General features: G+C 51.7%; 1 protein-coding gene across 2 annotated transcripts; it reads left to right on the top strand.

The window, feature by feature from the left end:
• The first annotated feature begins 1,035 nt into the window (after positions 1 to 1,035).
• Positions 1,036 to 9,915, top strand: LOC139676094 (torsin-1A-interacting protein 2-like). Of its 2 annotated transcripts, none has more exons than XM_071564620.1 (7): positions 1,036 to 1,245; positions 2,769 to 2,956; positions 4,584 to 4,712; positions 4,857 to 5,153; positions 5,301 to 5,621; positions 6,026 to 6,190; positions 6,935 to 9,915. In XM_071564620.1, exons 2-7 carry the CDS (start codon positions 2,923 to 2,925, stop codon positions 7,702 to 7,704), a joined length of 1,716 nt encoding a protein of 571 aa, XP_071420721.1. In that variant the 5' UTR covers positions 1,036 to 1,245; positions 2,769 to 2,922; the 3' UTR covers positions 7,705 to 9,915. The 2 variants fall into 2 exon arrangements, with proteins under 2 accessions (XP_071420721.1, XP_071420722.1); XM_071564621.1 differs by having other exon boundaries at positions 1,038 to 1,245; positions 6,026 to 6,124.
• The last annotated feature ends 8,959 nt before the right edge of the window (positions 9,916 to 18,874 follow it).

Genomic DNA, 18,874 nt, shown 5'->3' with positions numbered 1-18,874 from the left:
GTCTCAGCCATTTCCTGATGGGGTTTCTTTGGGGTTGCTGGTGAAAAGCCTTCAAGGTGAGTTCAGGTGGGGTTGCTGTCTCTGTGCTAGTGCTCCTTGTGCTGATGCCTTTCCCTGGCACACTTCATGCTACTGCTTCCCACGAAACAGGTCTGGGTAGGGGGAAATAGGGAAGGGTTTGAAACATACCCATCTTCTGTGTGGGCACCACAAGTTAGAATAAATTTTTTTGGGGAAAACACTGCAAAAATGAGACCAGGGACAGATAAACACACTCTCAGACCTTCCCCCTGGTTGCAGTCTCTGGACCATGATGGAGGGGGACACTGGGGGGCTTCCCATCCTTTTCCCTCCAGGCTGATGATAAAGACTCTCCATTTCATAGAATCATGGAAAAGACCTCCGACATCATCAAGTCCAGCCCTTGGTCCAACTCCAGTCCCTTTACCAGATCATGGCACTCAGTGCCACGGCCAAGCTCAGCTGAAAAACCTCCAGGGATGGGGAATCCACCCCTTCTCTGGGCAGGCCATTCCAATGTCTGATTACTCTCTCTGGAAAGAATTTTTTTCTGACCTCCAACTTCAATTTCCCCTGGCAGAGCTTGAGCCCATCATGCCCCCTTGTCCTATTGCTGAGTGCCTGGGAGAAGAGACCAATCCCCACCTGGCCAGAACTTCCCTTCAGGCAGTTCCAGACAGTGCTGAGGTCACCTCTGAGCCTCCTCTTCTCCAGGCGAAACACCCCCAGCCTCCCTGCGCTGGCACAGTGTGGTATTTCCAGAGTCTGGGCTTTGCTGCCTGTGTATTAGGATTGTTTTTCTTGTGGTACTTTCCATAAACCAGCTCTCAAACCAGTTGCCTCCTCTCTCTCATTTCCTCGTTCCCATCCACAATGCCGTCACCTAACGCAGGAAATCTCCGGTCATCCAGCGTGCCTGGAGAAAACTGCACAACCGCAGGGGGGGGTAAAAATATAGAAAAAAACCCCAAAACCCAAAAAAACCCAAAAACAAAACAAAAAGGTTATTGCTTCCTGAACGCTCCGGAGAACTCCTGTGGGAATGAAAACTACAGCTCCCATCAGGCTGCCGGGAAGGGCAGGGTACACCGTGACGCTTCCAGCGGAGGATTCGGGGTGTGTGTTGGTGTCCTGCCACCGGAGCCAAAGGGCCGCTGGGAAGGGCAAGCGGAAGGGCCAAGTCTGCTGGTCTTCTGCGCCTTGCCCGGCTCCGAACCTGCCCGGGTAAGGCACTTTGTTCCCCCTGACTTCCTTCCTTCTGCTGCGGGTACAGCGCGGGGACGGAGGGAGGGACGAGCCCCAGGCGGCAGAGCGGCGATTGTATCCCCCAACCCCCAAATCGTGTCTTTGAGCGAGAAAACTCATCTGCAGGGCGGTGCAGGGAGGGTGAGGTGCCCCCTTGTGCTGGAAGAGCTGCTGGGGAGGCTGGGCTGGGGAGTTTGGTACGGAAATCCGCACTAACCACACGGAAAGTTTCTGCGGAGTTTTCCCTGCCCGCCTGGCTGCGCTTGTGAAAGCCATCAGCTTTCTCGGGTAAACCAGCGAGCCCGGCTCCGTCCTGAGCCCTGTCCGGTCCCCAAAAAGCACTTTAGCAGAGTGGGAAATGGCTCTGGAAGGAGTCTGGGGGATGTTCCTGCCAGTGGGTTCACCTTTGGCACCGCTGTCTTCTGATCCTGCCCGCTGCACGCAGGCAGAGCAGGGTCAGTGCTCCCTGTGGACCTGGCTGGGAGATTCCAGGTGCCCTGCCAAGCCCCAGACTCCAGGCCTGCCCTCGGGGAGTCCATCCGGATGAGAATGATAGAATCATGGAATGAATTGGGCTGGAAAAGACCTCCGAGATCATCAAGTCCAACCCTTGGTCCAACTCCAGTCCCTTTACCAGATCATGGCACTCAGGGCCATGGCCAAGCTCAGTTGAAAAACCTCCAGGGATGGGGAATCCACCCCCTCTCTGGGCAGCCCATTCCAATGCCTGAGCACTCTCTCTGCAAAGAAGTTTTTCTGCTCTCCAACTTCAATTTCCCCTGGCAGAGCTTGAGCCCATCGTGCCCCCTTGTCCTATTGCTGAGTGCCTGGGAGAAGAGACCAACCCCCACCTGGCCAGAACTTCCCTTCAGGCAGTTCTAGACAGTGCTGAGGTCACCTCTGAGCCTCCTCTTCTCCAGGCTAAACACCCCCAGCTCCCTCAGCCTCTCCCCACAGCACTTGTGCTCCAGTCCCTTCTCCAGCCTCGTTGCTCTTCTCTGGCCCCGCTCCAGCCCCTCAATCTCTTTCCTGAACTGAGGGGCCCAGAACTGAACACAACACTCAAGGTGTGGCCTCCCCAAGGCAGAGTCCAGGGGAAGGGTCACTGCCCTGGGCCTGCTGGCAATGCTATGTTTGATCCAGGCCAGGATCCCATTGGCCTTCTTGGCCACCTGGGCACACTGTTGGCTCCTGTTGAGCTTCCTGTCACTCAGTCCCCCCCCTCCCCGGTCCCTCCCTGCCTGGCTGCTCTCCAGCCACTCTGTGCCCAGCCTGTAGCCCTGCACGGTGCCGGTTCCTCACCTCCCTGGCATGTCCCAAGACAAAGGCGCTTGGCATTAATCCCTGAGCTACTTGGAGCTTGCCGGGAGGCCAAATAGCTGCCGGCTCTTGCGCTGAAGGTTCGTGGTTACGGGTGACACCCACTCATTTTCACCTTGGGATTCACGGAGGGAGGAGCTTCCCCCAGGGTGAATCACCTCCTTTGTGTCTCTGCTTATCAGGTTCATGGGAGTTCCCGAGAGCAGGACGGGATGGTGCCTGTGAAGGACCAAGGACCCAGCCAGCTCCTCGAACAGCAGGGACACACCGCTCTGTGTGACCCAAGGAGAAAGTGAAACGAAAAGTGCAGTAGCCAGAGCTGCAGGGGAAAAGACAATGGAAGGAAATCCATGTGAAGAGCTGCCTAGAGGTAAGTGAATCCTACTCTTACTCCATCTACTAGAAAAATTCCTTTGCAAGAAGTTTTCAACAGTGATGTGGGAAACATGCTAAATGAAAACAAACTAGTAAAAGAATCCTGTCTTTTCCAGGCCAAGCAAAGCAAGTTGCTATTTTTCATAGGATGAAAGATGAACAAGTTACTTGCAGTTCTAGATTCCCATCTGCAACAGGTTTAGACTCTGTGTCCAGGATGGCAGCAGAAGGAAGGCCAAAGATCCAGGCTGGGAGCACTTTTTTCCCTGCATCCTAGTGCTTCCCATCTACAGATGCCTAAATGATAAGCCAGTTTTCCATCACCTATGAATGGGAAGTCTTTGGAGGACACAGGGCAAGGAGTAGTTTTTGCCCAGCTTGAAGAGCAGGTTATCTCCTGGTTCCTCATATTTCAGTTTCTGCTGTGTAGGTACATTCTCCAGGAGTAGTACATATGATACCATGATGCCATCACCAGCTCAGGTCTGTCCTGGGTAGTCAGAAGTGTTCCTGTAAAAATCAGTAACAAAGAATTTTAAAAATTGTGTTCTGACACATGCCAAGTGCAGCTTTTTCCTCTCTTTTCAAATTAGAAGGGAGTTCCTTGCCATTTTTATCAGCCTTTATTCTAATTTTAGCATAATTATTTCTATTATTATAATGCTTGATCATTCATAAGCAAATTTTCACAGATAGTGGCTGAAATTTGAGCTGCACTGTTTAGTTCTGTAAGACCCAGAATGTATCTCAAATGCTCATGTTCAGCCTCAGAGTTTCTTTATTGAATTATGCTGCAGTGTTTGCTCTTAATTGTGTGTTGCCATAGCTCCTTGGGAGAGCAGCTCCAAACAGGAGCAGAGACAGAACATGAGCAGAATTATCATTTACATTGAGACAGATGCTTGAAGAGCATTGGCATAACTGTGCTCAACATCAGCCTTAAAAGTTCTTCAAATCCATTGCTATCTGTGAAAATCCACTACCTGTGGAAGATGTGGTAACATCCCAGCACTTAATGAAGGAATTGCCTGCCCAGCCTACCTAAGACACAGGCTGGGATTGAGTTAACTTTGGCACAGCAGCCTGTACAGCGCTGTGGTTTGGATTTGTGGGTTTACAGAAGAAATTGTTGATAACACAGCAGTGTTTTGGCTATTGCTGAAAAGTGCTGGCACAGCATCAAGGCTTTCTCTTCCCCCCACCCTTCTCCTGACAAGCAAATAACCTGGGGTGGGTGGAAGATTGGGCAGGGTCCCAAGGTGGGCAAAGGGTTGTTGAATACAGTGGAGCATCATGCTCAGCAGCAAAAACTGGGGTACAAGAAGAGAGGGAGAGGACGGTGGCCAAGGTGGTCATTGCTGGGAGACTGTCCTGGCGTCAGTCCACTTTTAGGAGGTCGTGATTGCCTTTCAGTCCATCCTGATTCCCTCCCTTCCTTCCACTCATTCAGCTGTTTGGATCTCAACCCGGGAGTTTTCTCACTTCTGGTCACTCTGTTCTCTCCCCCATCTCACTGGGGGAACAGCAGTGCAAGAACTGGGAATATAAAGGGTGGTGGTGAAGCACTGGACATTCTTGACTCCTGTGTGGCTCACTGGGCTTGTGAACTCTGATCCCCACAGCTGGGCCAGCCCAGGGTGAGGTGGGGAGCCCAGCAGCTCCTGTGCACCAAGAGCTCACCCAGGAAGAACCTGGGAAGACAAGAGATGGTGCCTCAGAAAGATCCCAGGATAAAAAGGACTTGGATGAAGGTGAGTCTCTCCCCAATCCTGTGTACAGCATTTCCAAAATAATGATACTGTGGGCCTTTACTTAGAGGAGGCAGAGCAGGAGAAAGTTTTGGTTCTTGGGCTAAAAGAAACTAAGTGTAGGTCTGCCCATTTTCTTCCCCACAGCTGGGCCAGCCCAGGGTGAGGTGGGGAGCCCAGCAGAGCATCCTGTGCACCAAGAGCCCACCCAGGAAACACTCAAGCACCAAGTGACAAGCAGGCCTGAGACCTCCTGCAAACCAGAGGAGGACTCTTCAGTGTGTGCATCAAGTGGTGGTGTAGAAGAGACAACACTGCTGGGTTTAGCTGGCCCCACAGTGGAGGAGAAGGCTTCCCAAGAAACTGAAATATCGCTGGAAGAACCTGGGAAGACAAGAGATGGTGTCTCAGAAAGATCACAGGAAGAAGAGGACTTGGATGAAGGTGAGTGTCTCCCCACCACTGTGTACAGCATTTCCAAAATGCTGATAACCTGGGCCTTTGCTTAGGGGAGGCAGAGCAGAAGAAAGAGTTGTTGGTTCTTCGGCTGAAAGAAACTAAGTGTAGGTCTGTGAATTTTTTCCCCCACAGCTAGTTCAGCCCATGGTGAAATGGGCAGCCAAGGAGACAGCCCTGTCCACCAGGAAACAGGGGAGAATCAGGAGACAACCAGGCAGTGTGAAAGCTCCTATAAAGCAGAGAAAGATGCTTCATCAACAAGCAAGTCACTAAGCTCTGACAGTAAAATGACACATTCAGATGTCACTGCCTTGGAGGATGTCACCAAGGGCCTCTTGGCAGAGACGAGCAGCAGTGCCCCTCTCCCAGAGCAAGAGCCAGAGGAGCACATGGAGCAGGAAACAGAGGAGAGCAGATCCCAAGGCACATTAAGGAAAAGACATGGGACCAAAGGTGAGCTGGTGGTTGCACACTGCTGGTCTTCCACCGTGCACATGCCTGCACTTTCCATAGGCCTTAAACCATGGAATGGTGAGATCTCTGCTGCCCATTGTCAGTTTTCCAGAATCAAGCAGGAAAGAAGGTATAAGAGATTAACCGGCTTTTCTCTTTCTCTCTCCTTTCTCTCCTTGTTTCCTCTCTTTTAAAGGCATGAAACCACAGTGCACTCTGTGTTGTCTTTCTCCTTGCCCAACCCAAAAAGCAGAGCCAAGACTCAGAGCAGTATTAACCCAAAGCAATATTCACTTCTAACTCTTCCTTTACCTGGGAGCTCCCGTCAGCTCTTGCTTTTCTTTCTACAGCTCATTTACCTGTTCCCTCAACAGTGAGTGGTACATTTCATTCTCTTACTGCAGGGCACACAGCCCCAAACCCAGAGGCTCAGTCCTGTCTGCAGAATGTCACCACCCAAACCACAGACCATGAGAAGGCCAAAAAGTCCCTCTTGCTGAAAGGTGAGGAAAAGAAGCTTCCCTTGCATGTTACTCACCGACCAGAAGGCACTGATCCTCCAGGAACAAGTAATGAAGCACATTTAATTCTTCTTCTCTCTTGGGACCTTTCACAGCCTTTTCTGAGGGTTTGAGAAAAATATCCATCACCTTAAATACAGGCCCAGTTTCTGCTTGTAGTAGCAGCTCTTTCTCCAGCTCCTCAGCCTCAAAAGAGGGTGCATCGTGTGCATTCAGTGTGCTGGGATTGCTGCGGGATGTTCTGGGAGGTCTGGGGCTCCTACACTGATGGTCCCCCAGTCCTACCCTGTGTTATGTGGCTCTAGGCAGGAACAGTGATCCTCACCTGCACCACACATTTCTCCTGTTAAAAAGACACCCTGCTCTGCCATGGTGAGGCGCATAAGCTGTTGTCTGGACCTTGCTGTCCTCTTTTTCTGGGCAGAAGCACAGTGGCCTTTGCTCACCTTGCATAGCTCAGAGCAGGGGAGCCCTGCAGCGGAGTCAGACACCTCCATGTGTGGTGTTCTGAATGGCCACAAACCTTAAAACAGAGGAGGGGGAAGGAGAGAAAAGCCTGTGGGCAGCCGCAATTGCCTCAGGAAATTTTGGACAAATCTGTAGCCTTGACTCCATCCCTGGAGCTGCAGGAGCCTGGGCCTCACAACAGCCCCTTCACCATTCCTGGCCAACCTGATCCACTTCTCTGGTGCAGTGGGCAGGTCTTAGAGGGGTAAAAGAACCATCATGCTGCTGCAGGTCACTTGTGACTGACTTCTGTTACTCTTCTCATGTCTCTCCCCTGTTGAACAGGACTTGCCATCATGAGCCTCCTATTGCTCGGCTTCTGCATATTCGTCTTTGGCACCCCGACCTCCAGCTCCCAGCAAGCCCTCAGGAACGCCACGGAGGCATTCCTGTTCCAGTTCAACCAGCTGCAGGACAGGTTTCCAGGGCAGAGTCCCCACCTGTGGCTTCGTGGGCGCAGGTTCCTGCAGAAGCACCTGAACTCATCGCAGCACACGCAGCCGGCCATCATCCTCCTGACAGCCGCCCGCCAGGGCGAGTGGACCCTGCGGTGCCTCAGCGCCCACGTGGCCGACTCCTACGCGGCTGCCCTGCGCGCCAGCACGGTGCAGATCGATGGCAGGCACAAAGCCAGGCTGCAGAGCAACCAGGCCAAGCTGGAGGTGGACTTGGAGCTGAGCTCGGCGTTCCAGGCGGGCGGCCGTGCCGCGGTGATTCACCGCTTCGAGCTGCTGCCGGCCGGGGCCACCCTCATCTTCTACAAGTACTGTGACCACGAGAGCGCGGCGTTCAAGGACGTGGCCCTGCTGCTGACAGTGCTGCTGGAGCAGGAGGTGCTGGAGACCCACATCAGCCTCCAGGAGGTGGAAGAGAGGGTCCATGACTTCCTCTGGGACAAGTTCATCACCAGCAGAACCCCCAGCTCCTATGACCACATGGACTCGGACAAGCTGAGTGGGCTGTGGAGCCGCATCTCCCACCTGGTCCTACCCATCCACCCGGAGCAGAACATTGAGGAGGGGGGCTGCCATCTCCATGACAAACCTTTGGGCTAAAGGCAGCCAGAGCCCTGGGGAGGGTTGGGAAGATGGTCCTGGTTGGTGCTGGTGCAGGTAGAGGCACAACCAGTGTTATTTTTCTTCAGTTTGTTTTTTGTATCATCCTGGGAAGAGTTTGACAGGTACAAGTTGATCCAGGCCATTCTTGGGGGATGTAGATCACACACTTCCTTCTGGCAGGTGGGAGGAGTGAGTATTTCAGACTGCTAGTTGCACAGGAGAATATCAATGTATGGGGAGGCAGGAGGGAAAACAGGACTTTGCAGGTAGTGTTTCTATCAGGAAACACACAAATAACTTACACAACAATGGACAGAAAGATGTTGCAATTCAGTAACTCTTTCATCTCTCCCTGCCTCTCAGCTTGCCAATGTCATGTGCATCAATCTCACAATATACTTCATCCAGAAGTTCCTGTCTCTTTGCAGGGAGCTGCTGGAACACAAAAAGGTCAAATTCCCCAAACCCCAACATTTTAAAGTCATGCTTCAAAAAGAAGACCAGTTTCCTAAGTCAAGGGTTTGAGCAGTCAGCCCCAATACAGTCCCACTTGCACAGCCTGACTGACACCCAGCAAAGCCCAGATCCTAAATACAGGATGTTCAAACAAACCTGCAACTCAGAGATTTCCTAAACATCAATTACAAGAAGTTTCAGGTTAACATTGCATAACAGGGGGGATTCCCATATGACAGAATAAGCTCCAAAACCAGAGAGCAGTGAAACAGTTGCTGTTTCTCTGATATTGTGAAGCTTCAAGGGCTTGCACAGGTAAAAGAATGAGTAATACAGTGCAACTTAATGCTGCCTCTTTAAAAATGTCCAGTTGATCCATTTGCCCCCAAAGGTTGTGACTCTCTCTTTGGGCTGGTGCATAAATTTTGGCCCTGCACAACAGATTCTTGTTCACTCAAATCTCTGATCTGTGTGCAGGTCTGGGAGTCTCTGCCAGCCCCTCCCCAGGTGACTTCTCATAATGAATGTAGATGTTAACACTGATATTTCAAACCATGTAACGTAGCACACCTGGTCCTTGCCCTCCAAGGGTGCATTTGCCTTCCTTGCCAGGCAGATGGAGCTCTGGAATATGTAAAGCAACTAGGAACAGAGCTGGGATTAGCTGGTAAAGAGAAAATCTCTGCCATTAACACTACAAATCCCTAACAAACAGGTCGGTTTCTCACCGTGCCTCCTCTTCTGCATCCTAGGAAGAGAAATCCAAGTCCTGGAAATGCTGCCGTGCCCCTGCACACTGTGTTTCTGCAGACACTGTGGGGCAGAGCTGCCAACTTGGGGAACACCTGGGGGGCATTTATTATAACCCAACAGGCAGCCCTAGTGCTTGAGAGAAGGAGCAGCTGTGGCAGATGGTGGCTGATTTCCACAGAAGCAGCACAGACTGAGGCCATGCAGAACCAGGCTCTGTATCCAAGTGAGAACAAACCAAGAACATGATGGTGTTTCTCAGAAGCTGCACATCTGAGTGCTCCTTACAGCAACTGGGCCCTGGCCTTGGACAGGTCTGCTGCCAACAGTGCCTTGCTGATCTGCCCCACCAAATTAGCCCTGCACCCTAAACCCCAGCCTGTCTCCTCTTTCCCTCTGCTGTGTGCCTTAACCTGTCTCAGGAGATTTGTGGCCATTAACTTGGAGGAGAGGACAAAATGAAGGAAGAGGGCGTGTTATTTGTTCATGTTCTGACCAAAACCCAGACTTTTTGGTTGGAGACAAGAAGACAAGACCACAGGGGTTTTAACTGTGACAAACACTGGGCTGGGTGTGAGACATACCTGAAGGAGCCCCACAGGACAGCCCAGGGCATGATTTTTTACAAGACACAGGTTGCTTCCTCCCCTCCCTCCTTTCTGTCACTGTACACTACTTTGGTAACAGAAAACACTGTATCCTGCTCTGCATGGTTCAGTATGGGTGTTGATGGCAGAACCAGCAGAGCATTCATCATGTTCTGCCAATATTTTGATGGAAATCTGTATTTTAATGTTATCCCACTCTCAGTTTTACATACTGTGTTTGCAATGCATAGCCAAGGTATGCAAAGGCAACTCCACACTGAGCACACCACTCTGTCCCCACCCGAGCTCTTCCAATACAAAGATATTTTTATGACCTTTTAAAGACAAAATGTTTGCTTGCTTCTGAAACAGGACTTCTATTTAAAAATAAATGATGAGGTTGTGAAAGAAACCAGTCAAGTGAGACTGGAGTCTTACTTATTCTGTTCTTTTTTCCTAGCTGTTTTCATTAAGCAAAAGAGATCATCATATTGGACAAAGTTCTATTTAGGTCAGGGCTGTAGTTGTGCAAATGAAGTGATTATTTGCTTTTCCTGGAAAAACTCCAAACAACATTTTTCTTAGTTGTTTGGGGCAAATATTTGCAGCTTTTTCAACTAAGCCAAAATTAAAAACAAACCCCCAAAGGGTTGCTGAATTCAACACAGGCTGAAACACACTGGGGTTTGCATAATACTCAGTGATAGTAATGAAACTGAAATCTGCTGACAACTGAAATGTTTCAGAAATCCAGAAAGCAAATATTTCTAATTTCAACAGATCGATTCCATTTGATGTCCTGCAGCCTCAGTACACACTCAAGTTTTAGTTCCATGGTGAAATACTTTTTTCCCAGCTCTGGCCTAAACAGAGGGAAGGTTGGGGAAAAAAAAAGAAAAAAAAAAATAAAAAAGGGAAAAAAGAAAAAAAAAAGAAAAAAAAAAAGAAAAAAAAAAAAAAGAAAAAAGGAAAAAAAGAAAAAAAAGTACTTACCCTGTTAGTCTGGATATTTTTCAGTCCTTGTCCAGGCCCTGACAACATTAATACTCATCACATTGGCATCTGCTTTCACATGGATGTTTATGTGATCTATTGCCAGAATTGAACAGCACTCATGTTCTCTTATCTGATGTCATAGGACAAGATTTCATCTTAGCCCAAAGATTCAGGTGAAAATTCAGTGTCACCACTGGATGCCACCAGGACTGGTCCTGGGGTCCCTTCAGGGGGTACAGAAGGACCCTCAGCACGGTTTCTCCCAGCCAGGGATTTCAGTTCCCCTCTTCCCAGCCTGAGTTCTTTTGGAAGTGCTGTGCTCCAGCACCTGCTCCCCTGGGGCACAGGCACAGCAGCTGCAGAACCCCTGGCAAGGGAAACCACCAGGTGACATAGAGCAGATAAACCCCCTTCCCATCAGTGCTCTGGTGGCTGTGACAGGTCAGCACAAGGCCAGGATGGAGCAGGATGTGGTCCAGCTCTGCAGCATCGCAGGTAAGTCATTCCTCCCAGGCACCAATCACAACTCATTCTCTCTCCCTGCTCACACACACATCGCCCAGGCATGGCAAGGCCACAGCTTTGGCTGGGGCTTATCAGCTGCATGTTTCTATGTCAATGCTAAAACAAATTCCCTTTCAATTCCTTATATATAAAAAAGAACAATTCTTCTTGTCCTATTAAACAATGCATCATCCTCCCCAACTCTTTTTTGTCAGTCCTGTTCTCTGCAGCAGCAGTTCTGCAGGGAAGGACGTGCTGCCACAAGGTGCTCAACAGACCTAGAAACCACCCTGAAAATTACAGTCTGGAGGGACAGTCTGGACTGCTTGACCACAAAATTAGCTCAAATTTTCCACATGACTCTGCTGCTGCTGCCCCATGAGCCAAGATAACCTTGTCATTCCCACATCGTGCCACATCTCTCCTCACCCCTCTGCACTAGCCCAGGCTGAGCCTGGCAGAAGGCAGGATGCAAAGAGAGGGAATGAACCCAGCTCAGCCACATAGAATCAGAGAACCATAGAATCGATTGGGTTGGAAAAGACCTCTGAGATCATCAAGTCTCTCCTTTTGAGTTTTAACCTCCCTGAGCTTCTCCACAGCTTAACCCTCCTGCAGCTCCATGCACAGGCTGTTCCCTCGGGGGTCACTGCAAGGCCAACAAAAACTCCATTGTAAGAGAGATTTGCAGATATTGGGAGCTTAAATCTGTTTTTATCTCCCACCTTTGACTCCACAGGGGGAGCAGCCCCACAATGAACTGCACAAAGAGGCTTGGCCTCAGCCTGGGGGATGTGGATCTCAGAGTCTGTGATGAAAAGGCTCGAAGAATGCAGCTTGCAAGTGTGTTCCCCACACAGGGAGGGGGAAAAGCCATGGTAGGCACCCCACTGGACTCTCCCTGCTGTGCACAGAATCATAGAATCGATTGGGTTGGAAAAGACCTCCGAGATCATCAAGTCCAACTCCAGTCCCTTTACCAGATCATGGCACTCAGGGCCACGGCCAATCTCACTTGAAAAACCTCCAGGGATGGGGAATCCACCCCCTCTCTGGGCAGCCCATTCCAATGCCTGAGCACTCTCTCTGCAAAGAATATTTTTCTGCTCTCCAACTTCAATTTCCCCTGGCAGAGCTTGAGCCCATCGTGCCCCCTTGTCCTATTGCTGAGTGCCTGGGAGAAGAGACCAAACCCCCACCTGGCCAGAACTTCCCTTCAGGCAGTTCCAGACAGTGCTGAGGTCACCTCTGAGCCTCCTCTTCTCCAGGCTAAACACCCCCAGCTCCCTCAGCCTCTCCCCATAGGACTTATGCAGTTATGCTTGGGCTGAGGAGAAGCTCTGCAGGTCCCTCACGAGGGCACTCAAGAGCTGAGGATCCTCTCGGAGCCAGAGCAGAGGCAGCAGCTTGGCTTGACACAAGGAATAGAAACAGCCTCCCCACACCACACATCCTTTGGGGTCTGCTCCATCCTCTGCTCCAGCACAGCCCAGGAGCCACTCGGGTGTTTCCAGGAAGGAGTTTCTGGTCATGGTGATCCCCACAGAGGAGCAGACCTGGCCTCTTCCCACAATTACAGCTGGAGCTGAATGAAGCCACAGATTTCTCTGTGTTAGCACACCTTAAACCCTTTGAGCTGCTCAGAGCAGTAGAAAGAAGAATCAGCCATAGCCCTGGGAAGAGTTTGTGACTGCAGAAGAACAAGGTTCCTCCTCACAGGGAGAGTAAAGTCCAGGCTCCCTCCAGCAGGCTGGTCCATGGAAAACACACAGAGAAATAAAGAAGTGTCCAAAGACCTGTTCACTCCAGGCCAGTCTCTCACAGGCGTTTTCTAAACTCTCCACTTCTATAATTATGATCCTAGGACTTTCCCCACAGGAAGGCAGCTGCTGTCTGTGACATCTTCAAGTGAGTTGTGAACAGAATAAATCCCTTCAGGTCATGTTAGAGGATGATCTATTCCAGTTCTGCAGGACCTGCTGCAACAGCAGCCACAAACACCACTCCTTCCTTTCCAGAGGCAATACACTTTGATTGCCTTCCTGACTGCATTTGGAAGCTCTGTGGAGAAACAGTTGGCTGAGGGAACCAAATTCAAGGAAACAAGAGCTTGAAATAATCCCAGGCAACTTCCAGGGGGCAGGGGACGAGTACAAATCAGTGCCCTGCAAGCAGCTCATGTGTATGAACATGGCTGGCACTTACAGTGAAAACCACTGGCCGTGGAGAGAGACTCCTGGGATAAAACCACGTGGCTTTGCTCCTGGGTGCTGGTAAAGGAATGATCCTCAACCTTGTGAATCCTTTAAATATTGCCTGGTGGTAATACAGACCTGCTTTCTGTTAACAAGGCACATGAAACTGGGAAGCAACTGGGGAAAAGCCCCTTGTAATGGGAGGGCTGAATGCAAAACCACAAAGGGCTGCCAAGCTCAGTCTGCTCACACACATAATATATCCCACAGCAAAACCAGTTGGCCCAGTTAGAAAGTGACAGCTTCATTTTATGGTCTGAATAAAGACAGTAGGGAAAAAAATTATGAACTGGGAGAGGTGGATTGGAAATGATTATGAGACTGGAAGTAAGTGGTGGCTTTGTTAGCAAGGTTCAAAATGCATCAATCAGTTAAGTAACACAATCAAACCTTCTCACACACTGGTTACTGTGGGAGGTGTCTCAAGACTACAAGGGAGCCTTTATCTCCCATGCCCTTGCTCCCACATTGACTGAGAGTATTCAAAACCTGCACTGCACCTTGAGAAAACATCAGCACTGCTTAAATTCAGGATGTGAAATGAGAAGCAGCATTTAACATTGTCTTGTTGCCTTCCACACTGCACTTGCTATCACCCTTGTGAGCACAAGAGGCTCAGGAGTGATGAAAGGGGACAAAAGAAGGGTCAGGACAGAGGGGGCACAGAGGGGCCCTGGAGGGGAGAGCATTGCAGGCCACCTGGATTTGCCCTGTCATGTTCCCTTAGAGCATCACATGCAGATTCCCCTCTCCAAATCATCTCTGCACTGAGCTGCACTCACAGCCTGCTTCTGCCTGTCAGGGCTCCTGCTTGGACATGGTGTTGAGAGGGGCTGGAGAAGATCAGACATGCTGAAACTCCCCCAGCTGGAGCCAGCCAGACCCTCTTTTCTTCTTAGGCACAGCCTCTCCTCCACCTCTGTGCCTCTCCACAGCTTTGCTTATCTGCAGGGCAAGAGCTGGCTGCAGAGGAACATTACACAGGGCTGAAGCAGGGCAGGAAAGCCAGGAGTTGACTCTGAAGCTTTTTCCCCCTCCCTCCCTTTGTAGAAGCAACCGTGTTTTTTGTCAGTGCTCCTCACCCTCATTTTCTCTGCCTGCGTCAGGAGGGGCTCGCCCCCTCCTCCCCTCGGCCCTGCCTGCCACAAACAGCTTTGATCAGGAGCCCCCAGCCGGTCCCCCCTACTGACACTCCTCCATCATTCCTTTCCCCTCCCTCCACCTTAAGGCTGAAACCCTCGGTGAGGGAGTGGTGCAGAGGGCTCGAATCACCTCCTTACACTAATTACAGCACATCTGGCAGGCAGAAACCGCTGCCCCGCAGCTGCCCGGCCCGGGCTGGGGACACCTGATGCCGTTTCTGCACAGGCTGTGTCCATGGATCACAGCAGGCAGCTCCCAGGAGGGCCAAGGTGTGCCAGCGGGGAGACTGGCAGCATCCTGCCATGAGCTGCCTCATGAGCACAACCACAGCAAGGGGTGATCCATCCCGGGAGGCTTTTAAACTGAGATTGGCTGTGGCACTGAGTGCCATGATCTGGTAAAGGGACTGGAGTTGGACCAAGGGTTGGACTTGAGCTCGGAGGTCTTTTCCAACCCAATCGATTCTATGATTCTATGAAAAAGGAGCAGAGAAGGTACCAGCAGGAAAATTAATTCCTCTCAAGTTGCACTATTGACTATCTCTGTGCCAGCCTGAAAGCTGCACCTGGAGATGGGGATGGCCAGATTTCCTTAGCCTGGAAGGTCTCAGAGAGCTTATGGGGCTTCAGAGGTGCCATTGCATCCTCTGAGAGGGTCTTGGGCAGGGAGTGAGTGGCTGTGAGTAGGTTTGAGTGATCTGATCTCACACTGTGACTTCTGCAGTTACTGAGTGAAGACAGGACATGTGGACTGAGGTTGTGGAGAACAACTTCCACATGAGACATGCTGGGCTGTGGCCTGTGGTTTAACAAACCATGGCTGAGAACCGGGGCCTCTAGGCAACTATATCCTCTCTTGGGAAGGGCCAGGTCATCAGGCTCACTTACCACATGCATGATTCTCCCCCTCTGCTCTGGTGAGATCCCACCTGGAGTTCTACATCCAGCTCTGGGGCCCTCAGCATAGGAGAAGGACATGAACCTGTTGGAGGAAGTTCAGAGGAGGCCATGGAGATACTCAGAAGGCTGGAGCATCTCTGCTATGGAGACAGGATGAGAGAGCTGGGGTTGTTCAGCCTGGAGAAGGGATGGCTCCTGGGGGACCTTGGAGAACCTTTCAGTGCCTAATGAAGCTGCAAGAAAACTGGAGAGGGACTTTGGACAAGGGGGAATGGCTTCACACTGACAGAGGGCAGGGTTAGATGGGATATTAGGAAGATAATCCTCCCTGTGAGGGTGGGCAGGCCCTGGCATAAGTTGCCCAGAGAAGCTGTGGCTGCCCATCCCTGGGAGAGTCCATGGCCAGGTTGGATGGGGCTTGGAGCAACCTGGGCTAGTGGAAGGTGTCCCTGCCTATGGCCCGCGATGAGCCATAGGCAGGGACATGATGAGCTTTAAGGTCCCTTCCAACCCAAACCAGTCTGGGATTCTATAATTCCCCCACCACACCCCAAGAGAAGCTCGCCGTGTCCCAGGTGATGCTGCCCTCTGTCCCAGCGTGGGGCACAGGCTGCTCCAGCCCGGGCACAGCGACGCCTTCAGAAGCAGAGCTTGCCCAGCGAGGGCAGGAAGAAGGAATTGGGTGGAAAGGTGTTTCGTGTGGGCGGAAAGGAACGGAAGGCTCCGTTGGAGATCTGGGGTGGCTGCGCAGGGACCCGGCCGTGCCGCGGTAGGAGCGCGGCGGCAGCAGCAGCAGCAGCAACAAGGGCGGTGCGAGGGGCAGGCGGGGCGCGGCGGGGCCCGAGGAGCGCCCGGCCCCCGTCCCATCCCTCCATCCCCATCCCTCCATCCCTCCCCCGCCGAGCGGCCGCGCCGCGGGTCGCCGCCCGCCACCCGGCAGGTTGTAAAGTCATTAACTCCCCCAGCCATGCCGGGCCGCGCTCCCCGGGCCCCGCCGCGCCCGCTGCCGCCGCTGGTGGGGCCGCCGAGCCGCCTCCTCCTCCGCGGCAGCGGCAGCAGCAGCGCGGCATGGCCGCTCCCCGCGCCCGCATCCTCCTCATCCTCCTCCTCCGCGCCGCCGCCCCCCTCGGCGATAAGGTAAGCGGCGCCGGACGAGCCTCCCCCCGCCCCGCTCGCTCCCGCCTGCCTTCCCTTCTTCCCTCCCCTCCGAGAGCCGCGGCGGGGCAGGCATGGGGTGGGGGTACGACCCGCGGCCCCTCGCCCTGCCCGCAGGTTTCAGGTTCCTGCGCGCCGGGATCCCCGCGCTTCCCTCCCTCACTCCTTGGGAAGGGGGTTTTGTCGTCTCTCCCCCAAACTGACCCCGAGGACCAGGCTTTGCCCGCTCACCATGCCTGGCACTAACAAAAGGGTGTGAGGATGCCGGAGGAGGGTCCCAGCATCATCAGAAGGACCACGGGAGAGCAGCGCCATTCCCTAACTGGGGGTTCACCCAAAGCTGCCCCCACCGTCGTCCCTTCACTTCATCTCTAGCAGAAGGTTTGCTCCGGTTTAGGACTGGAATGGAACAGATTTTCCCCACCTCTCCTACCACCTCAGCATGGGTTTAGGGAGCTGCTTTCACTGCTAACCATGGGGATCATGTCCAGGCATCAGAATCCCACACTCCCCTCATCCCTGCTGTTCTCCACAAAGGGCCCCCTCAGCCTAGCACCCCTCGTGGCACTTGTTTCACAGCAGCACCAAAGCCCCAGTCCCCCCCTCCTTCCCGGGGCCCAGCCTGGGAGAATCCTCCTGTTGCTGTGACAGAGCAGGCAGAAATCCCGGCTTTGTGGGGCGCCGGCGGTGCCACGGGTCACTGCCTGCATTGTGCCCCCAAGGGGAACCCGTCCACAAAGGAAGAGGGGTTTGGGTTGTGTTTCCCACCCCCAGACTCATGGTTGGGGCAAAGCAATCTCACATGAACCATCTTAAACACAGGGAAGACCAAACACAGCAGCTTTACTGTGGATAACCCAAATTTGAGGAGCAGCAGCTTCTCCTATTCCGGGGTTTGTCTTAACATTAAAGCTCAAGTGTCTCATTTGCACTTGGTTTTTGCCTTCACACACATCCGCTGCCTGTTCTGTTTACCCCTGAACTGCAGGGCTAAGCCACAAACTTCAAGCAGAGCAAGCTGGGTCGAGATAAACAGATGTGGAGTCCTTCATTAGGGACTGACCTGGATGAACTCCTCCATCGACATGTGTGCACAAGCCTTGGCTGCTCTGGTTCTCCCTGCCCCCAGCAGCTGTGTTTGTACAACACCTAAAGGGGTATCCCGGAGTGGGTGGAGGGCTCCTCAGCCCTCTCTGGGACAAACACACACTAGTACTGTTGCCATGTCTTCCCCGAGGACTTCCTTGCTCCACGAGATCCCCACAGAGCAATCTGATCACAGATTACACGGTGCAAGTTGTCCTGCTTGGGGTATTAACCCGAGTATCAGAAAGAGTATTAAAGAGTGTCAGAAAGCCTCAATGCGTAGTTTGGGCAAGGAAATTCCTTCCTAACTGCATTCAAAGCCTCTGAAAATTGATGATAGACATGTCTCATGCACACTGCTTGTTCTCCCCCTTCGCAGTTTTCCATCCTTTCACCAGCTTGCCCCAGAATAAGTGTGTTGTCCCACTTGCAGGGAATGACCTAACTGACTTGGATCAAGTATTTTGTAATGACGTGCAGCACTTGCCTGTGAACTTTCTGTCATGGCAGGATTATGAACAGAACTTGGTAGTTCTCCACTGGCTTCTGTTCACTGGTTTTCTAATTTGCTTCTCATCTGTGCCTCATTATATGTCCAGATTTCTGTTACTTATCTGCTGCAATTTCACATCGTTAATCAGCTGCTGTTGTTCCAGAAATTGCTGTTCTTCCTTATCCCTTAACAATTATTCTGCATTGCTTGTTTCACCTCGGGATACCTTCCCCTATGAAAAACTCCTCAAATAACTTGTTTAAGTTTTCCTAAGGAAAGTTTGGGTTTCTGTCTGCTTCTAACACTGAATCTTGCACACAAACTATTTAGTCTGCCCAAAGGATAAAGCAGTAACAGGACGAGAAACAGCCTTGCACAAACACCAAATCTTTTGTAAAACATCAGGGCATAATTGCAAATGCTATTGTCTTTTTCTCATGGCTGTGGTAGAGTCTATCACCACAGCTTGAGTCAGAGAATGAGAGGAGGAACCCAAAGCAGGGGCGTTGAACACGGTCATTCATTCCCAGATAATAATCTGCCATTCATTCCAGGCATTCAGACATCTGAAGCTACTTAGTATTTCAGTAAGTAGTGTGGTTTGCTGTAGGGAGAAGCCCTTAAGTAAAGGGATCGTGGAAATTTTTGGTAGAGGACATGCAGTTAATGGCCTCAGAAAAGGTCTGGGAAGAATTTATTTCATTTTCAGCTGCTGTTTCTGGTTGTCTTACGGGCTCAGACAGGGTTGAGCAGAACATTTTACGACAGCTACTGTGCCCTTCAGTGGTGGGCCAGCCCTCCAGGCATACCAGGCTGCAGCAGAGAGCCTCCCCCAGCTCCTCT

This window comes from Pithys albifrons, chromosome 10, assembly GCF_047495875.1.
Source record: "Pithys albifrons albifrons isolate INPA30051 chromosome 10, PitAlb_v1, whole genome shotgun sequence".
NCBI classification, from domain to species: Eukaryota; Metazoa; Chordata; class Aves; order Passeriformes; family Thamnophilidae; genus Pithys; species Pithys albifrons.
This window is presented reverse-complemented; position numbering and strand designations above follow the sequence as displayed.

Coding starts and splice junctions, on each gene's coding strand:
- LOC139676094 (XM_071564620.1), top strand. CDS start 2,923: ATGGAAGGAAATCCATGTGAAGAGCTGCCTAGAG. Junction 2,957..4,583: donor ATGTGAAGAGCTGCCTAGAG/GTAAGTGAATCC, acceptor TGATCCCCACAG/CTGGGCCAGCCCAGGGTGAG. Junction 6,191..6,934: donor CACTGATCCTCCAGGAACAA/GTAATGAAGCAC, acceptor CCTGTTGAACAG/GACTTGCCATCATGAGCCTC.